Genomic DNA, 13985 nt, shown 5'->3' on the forward strand with positions numbered 1-13985 from the left:
ATCTTTACTGAACTGCATTCCTACTACAGGCAGCAATGAATGCAGTTCAGTAACTCTAATAGACACAGATCATTTGTATTTATCCCAAAATTAAAGATGTGAAAAGGCAATATTAACTTTTAAATATTGTCCTTCATCTTGAATTGAAACCACAGAATTTCTGAAAGATGAACTACATTGCTATAACAGATAGTTCAGAGGGGCACTAGCAGTCCGGTAGAAATAAGAGAATGTTGGCTCCAAAGTTTATTGGAAAACAAAAGCTGAAATCTTCACGTTGTCCACCTCTGATATAGTTCTTTTCATAATGGAAGTTCCCATATTCATACCATGTAATGCTTAGAAGTTAATTAAAAAGTGCTGTTTAAGCTGCTTTGAATCTTCTGTCAAGTTTCCATGGCTTGATGTTGTCTTACAATAAATTACCCATTTTGTAACTTACATCTAATCCATGCCATTTTCTTGGAATTCAAAAAACCTCATTTTATTGCCCCCACCACACACCATCCTTCAAAAACAAAAGTCACATAATATTTTCAAGCATTGTTCAAAAATAAAGCATTTTTGCAACCAATTCTTGCTATGAAACAATATGCACACAAAATGTACTTCTTAAATCCCATAAAATCCTCCAACATGAGGCAAAATGATAGTGTTTAAAAAGTGGCTGCAGACCGCAACATTGTCATTCAAAGCTGTTTTTTTTTTTTGTCCATTTCAGTTCAAAATACTAAAACATTTAATCACTAAAGCATTAAAAAGAATTTACACTCTATTTATTTTGATCAGCTTACCTCTTCAGAAATATATATACCCCAAAAATGTGCATACATTAGCAGCTATAAACATTACATGGCATATCACACTATGTCAGCTTATATGAAAACGTACAAAATGTGAATGTATTCAAAAAACTATTCTGCAGTTACTATCTTTAAAGCAAGACATAAAATCATTATGAAGTCTTGTAAGCATAACACTGTTTCAAACAGAAATAAATATATAACACTTTCTGGTAAATTACAGCAGCAAAAAACAAGAGGCATCCTTTTTTTAAGCAAGATTTTCATCACTATAGCAGCTGTTCAGACCTGAATTCCTCTCACAGCCTGCTTTATATTTTCCAGTAGGGCTTTATTTTCTGGACTCTGATAACGATCTTGATTTGTATACATGTCCGTCAAAGTGGTCACGTAAGCATCAAAATTTTGTTCATTGATTGGTTCCTACGAGATATTAAATAGTAGTTCATATACAACTTTTATTTTCTTAATTGTATATTCATTTAAGCATAACATATTAGCAAGGCATACTGCCACCATTTTTATAATATTTAAAAAGCCTATTTAGTTCTTACTTAATTTTACAGGATACACTGGAACAGGCCCTCCATGTCTGTTAGCAGTTAAATGTATCTCTATGGTTTCAGTGCTGTTACCACAAATATCCAACTGGTTGATGAAACATAAACATAAAAAAAAGGTATCTATTGTATGAGGTGAACTGAAGATCGCCAAATTCCTTAACTTGTGCTCTCAATCACTTACCATATGTGGCAGCTGGATATTAGCTAGACTATGAATTAAAGACTGGCTTAAATTGGCCAATTCATGAAGAAGAGACTCATTTTGCTGTTCAATTACTTTGTTCTCCTCTTCTATCGTCTTCAGGTTGCTCTCCATTGTGGTAATCTAAAATGGACAAATTTGTGTACAATGTAATATAAGGCAAACTGGTACAAAACATGCACTCTTTGAAGTGAGAGAGAACAGAAATATCAGGGTAAGGAGAAAAGGTCTATTCATTCATGTTTAAAAAGGTTTTGCTTGAGTCTGCAGTTCTTATCTTCACTAAGGCTTTCTTATTCCCACTGTATGTTGTATAACTTTAACAGCTTGTCTTTTCAATAGTGGAAATAGTGAGTGAATGAACTTGGATTTGATTCCACTCCTTTAGAGCTTTTCTTGTACAGTTGAAAGGCATTAAGGACGTAGTTCTGCAAGTTCACCCATGCAGTTAAACTCCTGGAAGCCAATCTTAGGGGCATTCTGCAGTAAGTCATGCTTTTCTTATATTTTCAGCTACACACAGATCTTGTTAATTAAGCATGCACAGCTCCTTGCTGCCAGTGTTTAGCTCTTTGTAAGTATAATATGACTCTGTGCAAACTCACAGGGCTGCTTTGAAAGCTGAACAACTGCATGTTATTGCAATGTATGTACAAATTCAGAACGTTTCCAATACATACAATGTGTTGTAAAACTGAAGAAACTGAAGAATATTTGCACATAGGCCTGTGGCATTGCTTCATGTGCAAGTGAAAACAACTGAGACTGTGCTCTGCCTGTGTTTCCAGGTGACCAGACACATTAGCTCTGACCTTGCATGGTGCCCTGTTTGAGCTAAAAGCATTGCTGAGAGAAAGAGCTTGTGGAGAACATTGTGCTAATGGAGTTATAAGGATTTCAGATGAGCAGTGGCTTATGGCCAGCTCATCAAGAGCACATGCAGAGCTCACTCACATCTGTCTGTACTTCCTCTGTAGCCCTGTCCTCACTTTCCACATGGGGTGATAACTGTTAACATCTATTACAGAGTGTACAGTGTGCTCTGCGTGTGTGTAGGTTAAAATATGCATTATCAAGAAAAAAGAAGCCAGTGAAGTGGAAAAAATGCCAAAGAACACAAGGTTTTGAATTCTCAAAATGATATTTATCCATTTCTATACTAGCCTAGAGAGTGAGTTATGGAAGGAATTGATACAATTAAAATGCTGATGGGAAGGTCAGAGGTTTGTGCAGCAGTAACAGGCAGAAGGGTACAGGTACTTAAGTGCATGTTAACTTGACCTTGAGTGAGTAAACTGGTGGCACAGTCAGGTAGTTATAGGTGTCACATTTTATTTTGGACCTAAACTTTTAGTCTGCCTATGGAAATACCGCCCATTAGTTAATAGAATTTTGAAAAGTGATGTGTCTACATAAGCACTTTCCAGGTATCTCGTGCTTTGACTAAAGGTGCATATTACAGTTAATCCAAGTTGCCAGTATTGTAGGGACTTGGTTTTGTCATAATTAATTGATTTTGAGCTAATTTCCACAAAATATATTTGTAAGGAAAAATACTTTTTTCATCTTTGAACTTGGACACCTGATCCTTCTCTCTTATTCTGCTTTCAACTTGTTTCTATTGGAGGGAAATGCTGTATCCAATGCAAAACATCTTTCATAGGTGCTTCTTAGTCAAGTCATACTCCAATATCTATCCTAATTTTTTTTTTATATTACAGACCAGAATGAGGAGTCTGATGCCAGTGAAGGCTCAGTTCAGTATGGCATACTGCAGCCACCTTACACTAACTTCAGCAGGACCTGACATTCTACAGATTTTCTATCTAGCTAAGCATTGCAACTTGAATCATCTTTCTTGCTTTTTTTTCATGAGATGCTGAGTATCTGCAAATACAGTGGCAGATGATCAGCATATCTCACCACTTGACTTAGTATTCATCTGGAAGTTAATTTGTTTTAAATGTAATTATTGTATTTGCTCACTTAAAAGCTGAAATTTTCCTCCCCATATTTTACCCTAAAACTAAGAAATGTTTACTTGTATGTATTCTGAAAATACATAAAATCTGTTGCTTGTATGAAACACGCAATTATTTGCAGATTTGTTCTTCCCCTCTCACCTTTATGTGTTTCTGCTCCTCTCATATTTGCATATTAAATTTGAACAAATTTACTAGGAGATCTTAGATTAAAAATAATTTCTTCGAAGCCTTAAGTAAAAAGGCAGCTGAATAAAGGAGAGTCTTATAACAGCTCCAATTAAGAAAAAGGATTGACTTTTTACTTTATTAAATAGAAAAATTCTACATGGAACCATTTCCTATTCCTGCCATATGAAAAACTTTCACTGGCACTTACAATTATATGGATTGCAAATCTGTATCAAACAAGACTGTTGCTACTTCTGGTGTTCATATAACTTCCACTATTTTCCCATTGCATATTTCCCATCTGTCAAGTTCTACTGAAATCTGAGTTGCACAATGATTTTCTAAAGGTTTATCAGCAAACATTTTGTTATGTATAATATAATTTCACTTTTGCCAATAAAGAGGACTGTTGACTTTGATCCTCTTAATAGTTTGATAATGACTATGATGCAAACTCTCTGTGTATTGTAAATGTAAATTTCTTATCTTCAGGAGAATGTATGAATTCAGAACTAAGGCCTTTAAATTTTTTTTTGTAGTTTAACTCAGTTGGGATTCTCTGCAAGGCCTTAGTAGCTAGCTGGGTAAGAACAGATAAGTATTAGACCAGATTACCCAGAGATTGTGGAATTTCTAGTATGGGAAGTAAAGAACAGGTTAGACAAGCACCTGGCAGGTTTAGCTTAGGAAGATCTTAGGAAGTAAAGATGACTGGTAGACAAAATAATGTTTTCATGGTCTCCTGTAGCTCTACTTTTTAAAATCCCATTAATCATTTTAATCTACCCTTTTTCTAAATCTGCTGAACTGAAGTGTGAAAAATATCCTTTTAACTTAATGGTAAAATCACCAGCTGAGTTTTCTCTTACCAAGAACATTCAGTGGTCCCACAAAGTGCCTAATCTGACTTCTGAGAATATGCAATGGCACTAGTCTGAAAGCTGGAACTGAGACCACTAAAGTATGGCTTCTGTACTCATTTCAGATCAAAGTTTGATATGAAATTCCTAGATAAATCTCTGAAACTCAATACATGTTAATGCCTGTGATAGTGTTATCATGGCTTTATTTTTCAGTCCATCTGGCCAAATATAAAAGTGCAGTAAATTACTGACTTTTACAAATAGGAGCATTTACCTAATGTACATGTAACAGCCAAACTGCTTCACATTTTTTAAAAACTCAGCCATTGTATGTGAATAGCATCTACAGTGTATTAAGCAGAAGAAACCATAAGGCAATTGGAAACTGCCAGATTCAAAATTTATGACCAAATTTCCCAAGAGTAAATAGATGAAATTTTCCTGCCATTGATTATTCTTCTTGCTTTATGTCCTTGCAGATTTTGTCCTCATTTTCCTACAGTTATATTTGGACACATCAGGAAACTGTGTAAACCATGAATCAAATCCTATGAAAGCTGAATAATGACAGTGGAACTCTGAATGCAGGCATAAAGTAGAAGTGAGGTTTCAGTATCAATCTGGCTAAGGTTTGGAAATCAAATAAAAACCAAGCTGAAGAAGTAGATCCTGCCTTGCATTTATGATTATACAAGAAGAGAAGGAGAATGGACATGGTGCCCATCTCCACAAGCAGCAGACAAAGAAGTAACAAGGAATGGTTTACTCTGATTCCATTGAGATCATCTGAGTGACTATGATCATGAGACTAAAGACTGACATATGGTGACTGTGATGAATTTCGCTCCTGTTTGTGCTCAAGTCATGTGAAGAGACAAGCACCAGAATCTATGCTGGACACTGAAAAATTCTAGGGGAATGCAATTGATTTTCTTCTTTTGCTTTTTCCATCCAGTTTTAGAACTACTGAATAATGGGATTTTAGCTAATAGTCTAATGTTAAGTTTTCTGCTTTCTTTTCCCCCAGCAAATTTATATGGAATGAAAAAAGAATTAAGCTGGATCTCTGGAACCACTACTGTTGCCAAGGGCTGCATTTAGTGTATCACATGATGAAGTGTACCAGGTACTCACTTCTCTGTCTAAATTTCCTCTGTAAGCCAGGGCAAAAGCCATGTTGTTCCTCTGGGCTCCTTCACCTTGTAACTTATGTTAACGACCATGTTATCACACAGTACTTTAACTACTCTTAGAAAGGCACAGCCTTATCAAGGGGAAATACCAAGCTGACCATGACAGGTCATGTTTTGCCATTATTTTAAAGAATGTATTTTGCTGAGTTATTTTTGGCTTTTTTACTGTTGGTAACTGATGAGAAAATTGCATAATGAACACTGTTTTCAAATTTTATATATAGCAAATTATGCATAGATATCTTAATATATAAGGGAACAATAGATTTCCTATATTTTTTTAATCAGTCATATAGAAAAAGCAGCTTGAATTTAGGGCTTCATAAAACTGTTACCTGAGTTCTGAGTTTAATCATATCAGCTTCCATCTGAGAGTTGGATTCATTTAGTTCTTTGATTTCTTCATCTAACTGTTTAATTTCTTCATCATTTTCTATACCTGTATGACATAAAAATAAAAGAGGTGTTAAAATAATTAAGGCTTAAATCAGTGTTCAGTGAATTAATTATTTCCATATTTAAAAATCAATTTATTTCAAACAAAAAAGGAAGCATTCTTCAAACTTTTATTCTGCAGTTAAAAAGAAGTATTTTCAACTATTTTTCCTTTCAAAATTGCAGTAATTCTCCAGTGAAAAAGTTGAAAATACCTGGAGGATCAAAAGGACCTTTAACTGTATATACTCTCATTTAACTTTATATTATAAGAAATGTACTTGCAGCAACAAATTTCGCTCCACTGTCATATGTAATTTATTTAAAGAGTGTGACCACTTACAGATCTTCTGAAGGAAAGTAAAAAACCTTAACATGGTAATCTCTTCATATCACAGCATTATCAAGAGAACCTGTAACTAATTTTTTTTTTCTCAACAAAGAGAAATTTTGTTGATGCACTGGGATATATTGTGATTCTGCAGTTGTTTTTAATGCTTGATGAAGGCTCAGAATGGTTCGTTCATGAAGAGTTCAGAAGGGTGTTATTAAAAAACAATATATAGAGTAATTTTAAAATGGAAATGCTTTCTCACATTTTGTGACATAGATCTTAAAAACAACAGAATTTTAATGGTATCTGCATTTCTAAGAATTCAGACAGGAGTAAACTGTAACAGTTTAATTTATGTATCCTTATAATTAATATAACAAAACATAAAAAATCCTGGGAAGCATAAAATAATCCTGGGAAGAGATAGATCTGTCTTTTTTCAAGTCAAAGTGTGAACACCTAAAGCCAGAGAAACTGGTGTTCCCCTTCTCCTTCTTCTGCAGGTGTGAATCCTTCACACTTTCCCAACAGTGCCTGACTCTGATAGGAAAGAGATCATAGAATTACAGAATGGCTTGGGTTGGAAGGGAAGATTATCTAGTTTTGACCCCTCTGCCATGGGCTGGGACACCTTCCACTAGACCAGGTTTCTCAGGGCCCTATCCAGCCTGGCCTGCAACACTTCCAGGGATGAGACATCCACAGCTTCTCTGAACAACCTGTTCCAGTGTCTCACCTCTCTCACAGAAAGGAGTATTTTCCTAATATCCAATCTAAACCTACTCTCTTGCAGTTTAAAGCCCATTCCCGGTTGTCCTGTCACTATGTGCCCTTATAAAAAGTCCCTTTCCATCTTTGTTGTAGGATCCCTTCAGGTGCTGGAAGGCTGCAATTGGGTCACCTCAAGGCCTTCTCTTTTTCAGACTCAACAATCCAAATTCTCTCAGCCTTTCCTCACAGCAGAGGTCCCATGCCTCTGATCATCTTCGTAGCCTCCTCTGGACTCGCTCCAGCAGGTCCATGTCCTTCCTGTGCTGGGCACCCCAGGGCTGGGTGCAGCACTGCAGGTGGGGTCTCAGCAGAGCAGAGCAGAGGGGCAGAATCCCCTCCCCACGCTGCCTCTGATGCAGCCCAGGGCACGTTTGGGTCTCCAGGCTGCGAGGGCACATGGCTGGGTCATGTCCAGCCTTCACCCACCAGCACCCCCAAGTCCTTCTCAGCAGGGCTGCTCTGGATCTGTTCACCCCAGCCTGTGCTGATACTGGGGGCTGCCCCAACCCAGGTGCAGCACCTTGCTCGTGGTTAAACCTCAAGAGATTCCCATGGGCCACTTCTCCAGCCTGTCCAGGCCCCTCTGGATGGCATCCTGTCATTCAGGAGTGTCACTGCACCACTGCTTGGTGTCATCTGCAAATTTGTTGAGGGTGCACCCGATCCCTTTATCTACGTCATTAATGCAGATATTAAATAACACTGGTCCCAGTACAGACCCCTAAGGTGTCGTAACGTGGCATCCCCGAAGGGGTAATAATTAGCATTGACTCCATGCTTCTCAGAAGGCAGATCAATCACTTTATTATATTATACTTTTAAAGAAACCCATCGCCCTTACAGACAGTCACGATACAGGTGGACCCAACTGGTCCTTGAATCCAAACACCATCACCATTGGCCAATTAAGAAATCACCCTTTGGTAAACAAATCTCTATAACACATTCCACATATTCACAACAGGTGCAGCAAGTGAAGATAAGAATTGTTAATCATTCTTTTCTCTGATCTTCTCACAGCCTTCCCCTGGAAAATGCCTGGGAAAGCTGTCTGTTGCTCTCTGTGGCCATAGAGCTGCTGCCACACCTAAGGGACAACACTTATCACTGATGTCCATCAGGATTCTGGGCTATTGACCACTACCCTCTGGATGTGACAATCCAGCCAATTCCTTATTCACCTAACACTGCACCTATCAAATCCACCTGTCTCCAATTCAGAGAGAAAGATATTGTGGGAGACCATGGCTGTGGCTTTACAGAAGTCCAGGTAAGCGATATCTGTAGTTCTTCCCTTGTCCATTGATGTAGTCACCCCATCATAGAAGTTCACTGGGTTGTTCAGGCAGGCCATGTGTCCAAGTAGGCAAAATATCCACATATTATTCCTTAAGGCATTCTTCCTGAGCATGGCAGATATTTATAGTTTGCAGTACTACCCAGTTGTAGAGAAAATAACTTCCAGATCTTTCACTCCCCGGTTACAAACTCTTGAACAAAGACAGCCACTGCTTTCTCCAGCTGTGCTGGCCATGTGGGCTGAGGTGCCTCCTGTTCTGTGGCTCTAAATGCAGTTAACACCAACAGTTAAGAAGGCATGCACTGTCACAGACTAAGTAACTACATAGTGCTCCAAGAAAACTCAGGACTTGGGCACCTCCCAGACAAGTCTTTATCATGTTACTTACTTGAACTAAAGCACCTACATTTTGCTTTTACTGCACTCCAATTACCAGGATACTATCCTGACTTTCATCCAAAGTACCTTCATCATATTCTCTGCAACTCAAGGCTCCCAGGAAGAATTGCAGTTTATTGGAGCTGAAATGGCACAAAGCCATCTCCATCTGCCAGAGGTTATAGAGCCATAGGTCTAAATGAATTCGAGGGAACTCAGGAGGAATTGACGTTCTGGAAATAAATCCTTTTTCTTTTCTGAATCCCACAACAATATAAGACTAACTATCACCCTTTGATGAATGAAATGTGAAGCAGCAAATTATCATGGTATATTCTACTTTGAAATATTTTGGAGTTTTAGATTTATATAGACATAACTCAATGTGACTGCTCTACTCCTGGCTCACGTTTCGAGAGCATAAGACCTGGTTTCACTTTTACTGACAGTGAATTCACAATTTACGTAGAGTGGATTTATACATGTAGGAAAAAAGGCAGTAGAGTAATGGTAACTTTAGTTTACAGAGAACTAGTATTTAAGAACATAATGATTAAAGAATTTACCATTACTGGCCCGCTGCTTTATTGTTAGCATTTGTTCTCCAGACAGCTTTGCTTTCTTCATTGCTGAAGTAGCTCTGGGGCATCCTGATAAACTGTGAACAGTAAGGAGCCTGTTAATTTTGACAGGTCATTGAAAAGAAATCTGTGATCCAAACCTGTAATAAAAAGTGTATCAGAGACATAGTTTATCTTCACTGCCTAGCACTGAAAGAGTGCGCTAGTCTGAAAAAAGAAAGGATTTACCAGTAGTGATTTCATTTGTTTTTCTTCCAAATTCTTTTTGCATAGACAGCTAATATAGAAGTCAGATATACAGTTCAATTTTCTTAAGACAAAATACTTTTAATAAAATGTTTTATTTTAAAAGCAGTTATTGTGTAAATACTCCCACTTGAATTTACATGTCCCTGCTCTGAGCTTCCGCCCTTTTTTGATTCAAATGTTCAAACATGGAACTGAATGCTGAGAGGAGGACATGAGCTACCTCTCACATCCAAATTACTAGCTCTTATAAACTGCTTTTCTTTGTGAATATCACCTACTGAGCTAGCTAAAAGGCCCTTTTCTAAATTTTTTCTTAAAGTGGCAGTAACTATGTGTTGGCTTTTTGTTGGAGCCCAAGGAAAGTAATTCCAGTAAAAATGACCTTGTTTTAATGGGGGATATATATGTCTTATAATGAGTATTTTTTACATTTATGGATGTACATTCAGTTATCTCTTCTCTCTCACACTGCCAAAATATTCAGCTTTTTAATTACATTGTACAAAACATTTAGATAGCCAACATAGTCTTAGCAGTCTTTATTGCAAAAATTAAAATATAGATCAGACAGTGCTCAGTATTTAACAAATAACGGTACACCGAACTACCCCCTTTTTCCAAAATTACATCTTTTATGTAGTTGCACTATTGCAAATAAGAGAAAATACATATTCAATCTAATTTAATGATGGAAAACTATAATCTTATTCTGAGGAAGCTTTATCTTTAGTGAAGAGAATTTGGAAGCTTGCTACACAATTTCCTGTTGCCTCAACATTTCAGTTGAAAATTTCTGTTTTCATAGCCATGCAAACTGGGTAATGTCATGTACTTTTCATTGCATACAGGCACATTTATATTTCTGCTCCAGATCCAAAGGAAGACGTTTTTTTACAATTTTAATTGTGCAAATCAGACTCAAATCTAATACCCAAGTAATTGCTCTGTAATATGGAGGAAAGTGGTGTCTTCGATTAAAAGCATTTCTTTAAGTAAAGATGCAACTTCCTTCTAAATAAAGTCCTCTAATTTAGGTATAGTGTTTGATTATTGAAAACATTTCTCTGAAAGGCCTGGGCTACTATTATCAAGTGCACTCATACAAAAAAGGATTGCTCTTAGGAAAATATATTTTAAAGAATGATTTTCTCAGCAAAAAATCTGTGTTCAACATTTTATACAACTTTGTGACTAAGAAGATGTATAATAAAATAATACTAGTAGCATCAAGAAATGGCATGGCCTAGTAGCTTTTGGCTATAGCCTAGTTGGTAGGATGTCAAATTACTACTCCAAGGTCTGCTATGGACTCAGTGTGTGACTGTAAACAACTGTCCTCCTGAACTGTCAAAGGGAGCCTTGAAGACGATTAAGGAGGAGAGGATTTGGTGTTTTAGGAAAAAAATGTTGGCACAGAGAAGGAAATGGGATAACAGTATATGCAAAGTTTCTGCATCATTTAACTGACTTCATTTTTGTTACCTTTCAGTTGATTTAATGAATTTTCTCATATTTTGTCCTCACTCTTTTTCAGAAGAAGTTAGCATCACTGGGCATAAAACCAACTGCATTAGTTTACTCTCATCTTGTTCTGTAGCCTTTTTCTCTATAAAATTCTCGACTGATGACAACCCCTCAAAATAAAATCAGCCCTCAAACAGCCTATGGGTACAGCATTCAAACAGACCAACAAGAAACCTGGATCCTAGAACACATCTGAGAGCAGAGAAAAATAATCAAACAAATCAAATTTGTTCAGAAGCCTTAGAAATCTACTGTGTGATTCAGCGTGCCTAAATCCAAATTTTGGAGCCAAGGACCCAATCTTATTCCCAGGCCATGATTCTGCACACCAAGTTTTCAGGACTGCCTAAATCTGTAGATATCTTCTCAGCTAGTCTGGAGGGTTATCTCTCCACTAGTGTGCCCAGGGTGCTCCAAGGTGTGCTCTCACCCTGCGGCCCGAGCTGCAAGGTTCCATATGTGCAATACTAAGCTTTCCTATTCCCAAAAATAGGGTGATCACATTCTAGCTGACTAACAGCAACTGTCTGTGGCCCATCACCACTAGAGAGAGATGTACTGCTGGGGTAGGCATGTATGGAGCACCTACAGCTTGGCTGCAGTTCAGGCACCCTTCTGCCTGACTGCAGCCTTCTGCCTAAACTGAACCACAAAGATCTGGGTGCTGTGCTCCATCCTTGCTGCTGGAACTGTTGAGAATCCTTCTGCATGGATTATCTACCTTCTTCTGGAGGCACCCAGTTGAATCATGAGTTAGTGAGAGGAAAGGCAAAGGGCTGCCTATTTTTTGGGCGTACTAGTGAGGATGCAGAAGGTTTCCACATTATACAGCCAGATTAGTTTTGTTCTAACCCATTGGTGATCTAATACAATATGTACAGACAGAGGAGGGCTATGACCAAAATGGGGTTTTTGCAATATATCTGCATGCCTAATCCACAAGCTTCCTCTTTTCGCTTCCCTGATCTTTACATGCACAGCTTTAACTTGTGCATCATGCACCTCTACCTTTAGCTTGTTACATGTCTGGCTTTAGAAGAGGCCATGAATGAACAGATGGTTCTAAATTTTCCAGTGGCTTTATGCAATTTAAGAAAGCATTCAAAACTCCTGAACGTATCCTGCTCACCACAGAGGAAGATGCCAAAGCCAGACCATGCCATTGCCTTCCTCTGCAGATCTTCTCTGGCAAATCTGTCTCTTCATTAATTGTATATTGTATTGTTAGCAGATGAGCTCACTTTCCTGAGCCAGGCACTTTCAGTTTCAGCGAAGCAGATACCAAGTTAGTAACCTAAATGAAGAGTATTGACTTCTACTACAGTTTGTTTAACTTGTCTAAATTCTTCAGAGATTAGTTAGTCAAAGATAGCAATGTGCACACCTTTTGCTTTGCTCTGTTCTTAATTAAGTTACCTAAAACTGTTTTAAGTAATTAAAAAGTAAATTAGGACTTTTAGAATAAGCTTCTACTCTGCAAGGACATTCTACCTCTTATCTTATTGAATATGTTTACTTCTACCGAAGGCAACTGTTCTTTGAATTGCGAACAGCCAAAAGAACTCAGGCTGTATGGAAAGACAAGATGAAAAACAAGGTCAAGGCAGTGTTGCACCAAAAGTGGTCTGTTGTACAAAGGCTGAACCCTACAGAAGTGTAAAGTTAACCAAGAAGTTTGAATTGAGATCCCAGTGAGTCTGAGAGTTGCTTGAGATTTCTAGAAGACCGAGGAGTAGAAGGAGACAGAAGGACAGAAGTAGAAAGGAGTAGATATGATTTTATTTTTTTCCTGTTACTGGCAAACAAAAGAACAGAAGTGAAAGTTATTTCAGTGCTGTAAGAGTTATGCAATACATGCTTTAAATATCTCAGAAATGAAAAAAAGACTGCGAGAAATATCTAGGTAGTAGTTTTATATCTAGGTCCTCCCATTATGTATGCTATGAAGCTGTGTCAGGGGAGGTTGAGGTTGGATATTAGGAAAAGGTTCTTCACCCAGAGGGTGGTTGAGCAATGGAACAGGCTCCTCAGTAAAGTGGTCACAGTCTGATGGAATTCAAGAAGTGTTTGGACAATACTCTCAGGCACCTGATGTGATTCTTGGGTCTGGACTTCAATGATCCTTGTGGATCCCTTCCAACTCAGGATATTCTGTTATTAAGTTTGAACCCTTACAGTTGATGTTTGTCATAGGTTTTCAAACTTTACACTGACTTTTACTTAATTCTGCAGCTTACTCATTCCAGCAAAGAATTAGTAAAATTAATGACAGTTATCTCACTTGCTCCTGCTATTATTCTCATCAACAGAAGAAATCATAAGAAGATATAAACACAGTTGAGTATTCTTTCCATAATAAAAATGAGTTAGGCTTTCGAACAACATTGCTGGGGTGCTGCTGTAATAAATTCAGTATAAACATACCAAACCATGAATTATCTCTATCAGACTCAAGCCACAGGGCTTGAAGCCACAGCATTTTGGTAGGGATTTGAGAAGCACCAGCAACCAACTCTGGACTCCCTCTGAGTTTCTGATTCACCAAGAGCTGTGAGTCCCTGCTGTATCAACAACCAGATGACCATCAGCACCTTATTTTGTTGGGATGCAATGTGTCTTGGCTGTTGATAAATTTC

General features: G+C 37.7%; 1 protein-coding gene across 1 annotated transcript in view; it reads right to left on the reverse strand.

Annotated features, from left to right (window-relative positions):
* MYT1L (myelin transcription factor 1 like) overlaps nucleotides 1-13985 on the reverse strand; it is a 220988-nt gene that overhangs the window by 1565 nt on the left and 205438 nt on the right. The window contains exons 18-21 of the mRNA XM_053938244.1: nucleotides 9562-9653; nucleotides 6113-6216; nucleotides 1548-1691; nucleotides 1-1226 (exon numbers count right to left, since the gene is read on the reverse strand). The exon at nucleotides 1-1226 is cut by the window's left edge and continues 1565 nt beyond it. Of these exons, the coding sequence (XP_053794219.1) occupies nucleotides 1086-1226; nucleotides 1548-1691; nucleotides 6113-6216; nucleotides 9562-9653 (481 nt within the window). The 3' untranslated portion in view covers nucleotides 1-1085. The remainder of the gene's footprint in view (nucleotides 1227-1547; nucleotides 1692-6112; nucleotides 6217-9561; nucleotides 9654-13985) is intronic.

This window comes from Vidua chalybeata, chromosome 3 (assembly GCF_026979565.1).
Source record: "Vidua chalybeata isolate OUT-0048 chromosome 3, bVidCha1 merged haplotype, whole genome shotgun sequence".
Classification (NCBI taxonomy): domain Eukaryota; kingdom Metazoa; phylum Chordata; class Aves; order Passeriformes; family Viduidae; genus Vidua; species Vidua chalybeata.